This window comes from Protopterus annectens, chromosome 4.part0 (assembly GCF_019279795.1).
Source record: "Protopterus annectens isolate FY-2018-M chromosome 4.part0, PAN1.0, whole genome shotgun sequence".
NCBI classification, from domain to species: domain Eukaryota; kingdom Metazoa; phylum Chordata; order Ceratodontiformes; family Protopteridae; genus Protopterus; species Protopterus annectens.
The window spans coordinates 589,635,205-589,644,170 of NC_056733.1; the positions used below are offsets into that span (position 1 = coordinate 589,635,205).

General features: G+C 39.7%; 1 protein-coding gene across 1 annotated transcript; it reads left to right on the top strand.

The window, feature by feature from the left end:
• The first annotated feature begins 4,160 nt into the window (after positions 1-4,160).
• On the top strand, positions 4,161-8,553 carry UBC (ubiquitin C). Its single transcript, XM_044068526.1, has 2 exons — positions 4,161-4,303; positions 6,649-8,553. The coding sequence occupies exon 2, from the start codon at positions 6,654-6,656 to the stop codon at positions 8,484-8,486; it is 1,833 nt and encodes a 610-aa protein (XP_043924461.1). The 5' UTR covers positions 4,161-4,303; positions 6,649-6,653; the 3' UTR covers positions 8,487-8,553.
• Positions 8,554-8,966: the final 413 nt, after the last annotated feature.

Below are 8,966 nucleotides of genomic sequence, written 5' to 3' on the forward strand. Positions count from 1 at the left end.
ATCTGAAGGGGAGATTTTAAGCAAGTGAAAGGAGATACAGTGGGTGTTGCCTGTGCACCAATATATGCAAATTGGTTCTTTTAGCATGAGAGAAGAATAAGATTTTTACTTCTGAAAATTTTAAACATACTGAATTATATTTTAGATTTTTAGATGATGTATTTATATTATGGAATGGACCAGATGAAAAAGTCAATTAAGTTATGGTTTATTTGCACAAGTATAATAACTTTTTGAATAGTGCCTTTAGTTATGATAAGAAGATTAATTATCTGGATATAAACATACAGCATACATTCATGGCTTTTAAATCAAAATTTTATAGAAAACCCACATTCAGCACCTTCTGCTTGCCTTATACAAGTTTTCACCTTTTTTCATTTGAAAGGAATCTTGTGAAAGGTCTGAATATTAAGGTGGCGAGAATGACTTAAATAAATGAGGATTTACAGGAAGAAATGAATAAATTAGAGACAATTTTATTGAAAGGAAAATATCCCACAGCAACTGTTATAGATCATTAATGAAGTCAAGTTTTTTTTTTGGGGGGGGGGGGCTCAATTTAAATATTTGCAAGGGATTGGTTACATAGATATAGAAAACAATGCCCCTGTGACTGTTTACAACACTGGCAAATTCAAAAGAGCATGTGTAGTAGCATTTAATGTCTGCTCCTGAGATATTAAATGTATTTGTGAAATTGGATGTTTTTGTGAAGGGGAATGAAGTTCAGAATATTGGGTAACAAACTATCCTTTATTAATATGACTCTCATTTTAAAGAAACTTTTGGAGAGACCCAAGACATGTGCAAGTCAAGCTGGCAAGAAAGAAGCTATGTTGAAATGTGGGTTTTATAAGCAGTGCCCGTACATTTTGGAAGAAAGTAAATGGATTAGTTTCTAAAGTTTTTTTCAGGGGAGGGAACTGTGCCACATTTGGACTGCTGTACTTAGCAAAATGCTTGGGATGTGAAAAGTTTTTATACTGAGAAAACGGAAAAACATTGGAGAATATATGAATGCAACAATGACATTTTAAAAAAGAATTATAGTAAAGCTTTCTCTAAACATGCAGGGGCATGCAAAGAGTATAGCAAGTTCTATTTTGGAATAATTGAGAAAACTCCTAGGGGTGGGGAATGGGAGAACATATTAAAACATGGACAATTGTTATAGAAGCTTAAATTAAATGCTGTAGTACCAAGAGGGTTACACAAAAATATTTCTATGCAACCTGCTTTGAAGTAAAAGACTACTAAATCAGAATTAGTGAGTTATTTAAAGAAATGATGTTTGAAATGGTGTTACTATGATAAATTCCCAAAAAGGGATGAAAGTGTTTAATGTGCATTTTTTAAATAAGAGATTGTATTTTGAAGAGTTCTAGTTGCCAGCCCATTTTTACCACTCCATTCGGGTTTGAGGTCGTGGCAGAGTGTGATTTTTGTACAAGAAACTCGTGTAAACTGTTTAAGAAATCATGCTACATGTCTACTTAATTACTAATGGCATATCCTCCAGCTTCAAGGCTGCATAAAATAGGATTCCTTTGGCATGTATTTTCTAAACACACCATCCAGCCTGAAAGTACAGAATGCTTCCCAACCATGAAAATATAAGGCATGAGCTCCTTAAGTTACACAGTGACCAACAGCACTGCCATTCTTGCATGGTGACCTCAGCTTAACTTACAGGGTTATGAAAGGCCCAGTCCTGCTTGATCTCTTAAATCCTTGAAAATTGTGTAAATACCAATACCTGCTCTAAGGACCTAACCTAAATCACAATATAAACAGAACGTTTTGGCAATATATACCACTCTTCTAAAGTGTTACCAACCTATGAAATGGGATCTCCTACAAATAAATAAAACAGCTCCCTTTTAAATCAACACTAATAAATGTAATGGGAATCCATAAATGAACTATTGGGTTTGCATCGACTAGGCCCCTTCTGACCTACTGAACAGATTGCCTAGTAATAAACCTCAAAAACCTCTATTTTGGATGCCAGGCAATATTTAAAAGCATGTGAATACTTGTCAGACTACAGCCTTACAAAAAAATGTTTAGGCATAAACAATAAACAGAATTTGGTTACTTGTGCTTTCTGAAAGCTCAGCTCTCAAAGTATTAGCTCAAGACCAAGGAACAAAAATAAAAACAATAGTGATGAACAAGTCCCAAAAACACTGACAGGTTTTAAATATTGCTGTCATAACACTGTCAGCATAACAGGTTTTGCATTAGTACATATTTTTAATAACAGGAAGGCTGAAACTCCACTGTTTGTAATTACTCACAGATTGGAGGATTGCATCCACAACTCCTTTTTCTCATTTGTGCAGATGGGGTTGGGGGTGTCACTTCACCAATGACAAACATCTATAGCCAAAGTTTACACTGCCGGGTGGCTGGCCCTGCCGCAGTAGTTCTTCTACACCTGCAAGCACACTCACACCTATGGCCACTTTAGTGTCCAATCCATACTACTTTCATTTATTTGCATTTGTTCTCCGGGACAGTCCACTGGGCCTAGGGCTGCCCATTTTCAGTGGAAGACCAGGGAGAAAAGCTCCACATATTACATATACACTGATAACATAAAGGTACATAACAACTGTTAACAGATTCAAGATATTAGTAAGCAACATTATACAAAAATAAATGATTTACATCCAGGTACAATATATACATGTTGATATACAATTAGAATTACTCTTTCTTTTAATTTAATCTTGTAGCGGAGGATGCATAAAACTGAGAGGAAAAAGAGTTAAATTAAGTTAAGACATATTTCCTTGGAATGCGAAAAGAAACTTAAAACACCCTGAGGAAGCCCACATCATAAGCACAGGGAGGACATGCAGACACCACACAGAAGGCACTCCAACTGAGAATTGAACCAGGGAACCTCTTGCTCCAAAGTGGCAAGACTACCTGTTGTGCCTCACCCCCCACCAACCAACCAGTTATCTGCCAGGAAAACACAAATTTTGTGAGAAACCACAACCATGACCGCCATACCTTACAGATCCCTGGCAAGGCTTTCAATGTGTTGGTATGAGGGCACTGCCTCACCCCTAAGTGTTATGAGCCATCATCAATGACTGTACCACGAAGAATAGGAACCCTAATCTTGATACTTCTGAGGTAACTACTAGTTAGTTATGCTTATTCAGAGCAAAAGCTCGACAGATACAAGTAACCTGTGTCTGCCTGACCTTTTATAACCCAGACTACATGACATTTTAAATTAGCATGGGTTTTAACTCTAGCGGTCATAGAAAACAATTTTATATAAATTAAAATTCAACTGACACGAACAGCTGCAGAGAATAATACTGACAAATACAGCAATGAACCAGAACCGAGATCTAAAGGAGCATTTTATTTCCACTTCTATCGCAATCTTACAACTCTCAATCTTCCATTCCAAAAATTTGACCAAAGCACAAGTAGCAAAAAAGGGAGCACTTACTAACAACATCCAACTCAGAAACTCACACAACAAGGTGTAAAGTATGCCTTCATTACTTTAGCAAATTATGATCAATATATATTTTTTTCCAAAACATCCACCCTTAAGAATTACAGATCCTCACCCTTTCAATACACAAGGCTTAAAGGAAGTACAATTAAGAAACTAGACAGCAAGTACACCACTGCTACTACTACTGCTACGTAAACATGAAAACGCAGTTTTATGTATTACGCTACCTTATAACTAACTACAAAACAATTTGATAAATCACCATCACTAATAAAACAACGCAGGATAGACAACCCCTAAGATTACTAGAATTTTCGAGCATTTAGTTCCTTGTTGTTCCACCTTACGTAACTACAGCGGTTCCAAAACAACTAGAAACAAATACGAAACAGAAAAAAGTGCATATTCACGATCTCGTGATCTCAAAACAATATTATCAGCATCAGCCACTAGAAAGCGCTAGAAAAAGAAACGAATAATCGCCGGAAGTATATACTGTGTTCATCCGCAGCACTTAATTTCAGTAATTTCAAGTATATAAATACTCTTTTTGTGCATGACACGTATTTTATCAACAGTTTTAATGTGTAATAACAGCGCATATATTTATTTGTATAAGCCACAGAGTAGCGGCTACTGGTTGGGACTATTCTAATGAGAAGACGTTCCGACAAGACGTTTAGCGGATGACTACGCTTCAAACTTATTTATAAGCCCGCTGCTTCGTGCCACACAAATTAGTTTATTTTTGTTGCAGGTTTATTGAAGTATTAGTAAATCATTCAAGTGTATCGCTGTTTAATTTGTTAGGTAAGTGATTTAGGATAATTTTTATTTATCAATTTGCAGTAAACAGAATTGTATAATTTGATTAAAATTAATTTTAGTCCCAACAGCAAAGATAAGCTTTTGGGTTTTTGATCGTGAAAATCGCCCTTGGTGAGAAGTAGATTTTTTTTTTCCGATTTAGGCCTGTAACTATTTGCGAAGTGTTGCGTACGCTGTATTGCGAAACAGCTGTTTATTTAGTGCCGTTAGTGTATAACTTTGTCTTTTGATTTTTTTTTCTGAGTATGTAATTGGAGGATAAGCTATAGAGGTGTATTAATTTAGTGGCTGAAAGGACTTGCTTGCTTCGTGCCTTTCACCCTGAGTACCTTAGAGAAGTTGTTGAATAAATTGATGGACTGCATTAGTCTCAATTATGTAATGGCCAGTCTTAGTGACCTTTGTCTGTTTTGTTATGTTGTGGTTAAGGTGTAGGAAGTGATGCGTGCGAGTGGCTTGGATCTAGACTTTTCAGTGAATGTCGATTTGCTGACGGCACACTGCGAAAACTTAATTTCTTACGAGTGTTTGTGTATTAGTTGTGGTTAAGGAATTGGTGATGAATTTGAGTTTAAGAATGTCTGGACTAGCAAGGCAGTTAGTCGACAGGGGTATGTGTAGAACAGGAACTAAAACGATAGCAGTCTTGGTGATAGTACCCGCCCAAAGTTATGACTTGAGTACCGGTATCTGGAGCAGGTAATCACGTATGTTGCGTTTAGGTACGTAGTGGAACGCCCCAAAAGGGAACCATTTGAAAGCAGCAAACGCACTAAATACCAATTTCGCTATTTTTAGTATTGTCGCCTCACAGTAATACGTTGCGCTGTTTGATTCTCAGCTAAAGCGTCTTCTGTGTGGAGACATGCGTGAATGGGAGTACCTTCGTTGAAGGTTGTGCGTCAGAGCTGGCAACTCGGCACGTAATCTACTGCCAATCATTAGCGGACCGTAGTTCCGCTGTGGCGACCCCTAACCGGGAAAAGCCGAAAGACATCAAATCACCCCCAAGTAGTTTAGCACCACGTTAGACTGTTGAGTGGTTGGCTTTAAACTTTGTTAAAGCGGTTCGATTGACCGCTCTCCTACTTGTAATAGGACAGTCGTGTACTTGAGTGTTTTGGGGCTATTTAAATTGAAATAAATTAGGGGTTGTCAGTTTGCTTTGGGGACTGGTTGCCCACTACAATGTAAGGGATCGCGTATAAACGGAAATGTTTTGTAAGGAAATCTTAGAATGGTACGGCAGTAGTTGTATTGTTGCAGTAGCTAAGTGGGCACAGAGGGAGCCATAATCTTTACTTTAGCAGTATCATACGTTGTTGTAGTATTTAGTGATTGTATTGTGATCTTGTGCCCCTGTTTAAGGTGTCCTTGGGTAGTGGAATAAAATGGTGCTATATCTAATCTTTCAAACAGTATCTAAATTTACAAGGTCTCTAATTTCATGTTAATACTGGTGTTTGACTGCATTACATTTTTCCAGCGTTTAAAGCAACCGGTATGTTTTACTGTAGTTTTCCAACGAGGTAATGGTTTCTTGATTATTCCATGGCTGCAGAGTTAAGGCATGAGCTGTTACCTGGCTGCATTCTGGGCTTTCATTTACTCAACTTTTTTGCCAACCGAACCAAGTTGCTTGACTCGATTCCTGGTTGTTCAAAATGGTCGCTTTGTGTGCCTAGCCAGTTATTAAACCAAAAAAAATTTTTGCTCATACTTGGGCTTTACCACTTTTGTAGGACTAAATTTCCAACCAGTTAAGTATACAGATCAAGGCAATTACCTACTTGTGCCAGCTGTTTCTAGTGTCACACTAGAGAGGGGGTATAGACTCCCTAGTGCAACCCTTAGGAGAGGGGGTTCTATGTTCATTGGGTTTGGAGGGGGGAGTGGGAAGCAATATGGTAATGCAATATATACTGGCTTTAGTGCTTTTGGGATTTTCTCTTAAGGCTTCATATGGCTATCATGTCACATCATTTAACACCAGCCTTCTATGGTACACCCAACTCTTAATTGTACAGCTAACAGCATTGCAACCTTGAATGTTTTGGATCACCTGCAGAAACTTCTACCTTCCAAGGTGGGTGGACTGACTGGCAGAGGAGGGTGGGAAGGGAAAACTATAGAGCCTCAACTGATGAACTCTAGAGGTTTGGTTATACCAAGTTGTCCATATCTATGCAGTGTAACACATCAGATTGTACTGTCATCTTAATGTTAAGTTGAGGTGGGGAGGGCTTGCTCTTTTGAAGCTTACAGAAACCTTCAAATATAGATTCAAGATGTAAATGCTTAATATTAACAGTGTTGTATTTCAACAGGTAAGATGCAAATATTTGTGAAGACGTTGACTGGCAAGACCATAACTTTGGAGGTTGAACCCAGTGACACTATTGAGAATGTGAAAGCCAAGATTCAGGACAAAGAGGGCATTCCTCCTGACCAGCAGAGACTGATCTTTGCTGGGAAGCAACTAGAAGATGGGCGCACCCTGTCTGATTACAACATTCAGAAAGAATCCACCTTGCACCTTGTCCTGCGTTTGAGAGGAGGTATGCAAATATTTGTGAAAACTCTCACAGGCAAGACCATCACTCTGGAGGTTGAACCCAGTGACACCATTGAGAATGTGAAAGCCAAGATTCAGGACAAAGAGGGTATTCCTCCTGACCAGCAGAGACTGATCTTTGCCGGCAAGCAACTTGAAGATGGGCGTACCCTCTCTGATTACAACATTCAGAAAGAATCCACCTTGCACCTTGTCCTGCGTCTGAGAGGAGGTATGCAAATATTTGTGAAAACCCTCACAGGCAAGACCATCACTCTGGAGGTTGAACCCAGTGACACCATTGAGAATGTGAAAGCCAAGATTCAGGACAAAGAGGGTATTCCTCCCGACCAGCAGAGATTGATCTTTGCTGGCAAGCAACTAGAAGATGGGCGCACCCTGTCAGATTACAACATTCAGAAAGAATCCACCTTGCACCTTGTCCTGCGTCTGAGAGGAGGTATGCAAATATTTGTGAAAACCCTCACAGGCAAGACCATCACTCTGGAGGTTGAACCCAGTGACACCATTGAGAATGTGAAAGCCAAGATTCAGGACAAAGAGGGTATTCCTCCTGACCAGCAGAGACTGATCTTTGCCGGCAAGCAACTTGAAGATGGGCGTACCCTGTCTGATTACAATATTCAGAAAGAATCCACCTTGCACCTTGTCCTGCGTCTGAGAGGAGGTATGCAAATATTTGTGAAAACCCTCACAGGCAAGACCATCACTCTGGAGGTTGAACCCAGTGACACCATTGAGAATGTGAAAGCCAAGATTCAGGACAAAGAGGGTATTCCTCCCGACCAGCAGAGATTGATCTTTGCTGGCAAGCAACTAGAAGATGGGCGCACCCTGTCAGATTACAACATTCAGAAAGAATCCACCTTGCACCTTGTCCTGCGTTTGAGAGGAGGTATGCAAATATTTGTGAAAACCCTCACAGGCAAGACCATCACTCTGGAGGTTGAACCCAGTGACACCATTGAGAATGTGAAAGCCAAGATTCAGGACAAAGAGGGCATTCCTCCCGACCAGCAGAGACTGATCTTTGCCGGCAAGCAGCTAGAAGATGGTCGCACCCTGTCCGATTACAACATTCAGAAAGAATCCACCTTGCACCTTGTCCTGCGTTTGAGAGGAGGTATGCAAATATTTGTGAAAACCCTCACAGGCAAGACCATCACTCTGGAGGTTGAACCCAGTGACACCATTGAGAATGTGAAAGCCAAGATTCAGGACAAAGAGGGCATTCCTCCCGACCAGCAGAGACTGATCTTTGCCGGCAAGCAGCTAGAAGATGGTCGCACCCTGTCCGATTACAACATTCAGAAAGAATCCACCTTGCACCTTGTCCTGCGTTTGAGAGGAGGTATGCAAATATTTGTGAAAACCCTCACAGGCAAGACCATCACTCTGGAGGTTGAACCCAGTGACACCATTGAGAATGTGAAAGCCAAGATTCAGGACAAAGAAGGCATTCCTCCCGACCAGCAGAGACTGATCTTTGCCGGCAAGCAGCTAGAAGATGGGCGCACCCTGTCCGATTACAACATTCAGAAAGAATCCACCTTGCACCTTGTCCTGCGTCTGAGAGGTGGCAGTCTTTAACTTCATTTGCTTGCAATTTCTTTTCTTCTGAAGTAATTTTTTCTCTAATAAATGTAGCATTCTAATACTTTGTTTTTTTTTTGGATCATTTTTTCTAAGTTGGAAATTCACTCAATTTTGTGTTGCTGAAACTGTGCAGATTACCAAAGAGCTTGCTTCTGAGTACAGCTGTTCACTTTTGTACTGTCTGAAGCTGTTAATGGCATTTTGTCAGCAAAACTACATGTAATGACTAGTTTCCCATCTTCAGAAATTGGTATGATTTTTAATTCTAGTTTGGAGTCTCTCTTGAGCCTTTCTCTACAGAATGCTTATACAGCTTGAGAGCTTGCATTCTCAGCTACATGATTTTGTGCTAGTTTTTTAGGGTTTTGTTTGTGCCCAGTAGATTTCCTGTCTATTTTGCTACATCCTTTAGGTGTCCTAATGCAGTTTCCAGTGCTAAGTGTTCTAGCAGTTTGTAACTTGGTAAAGGTAGTA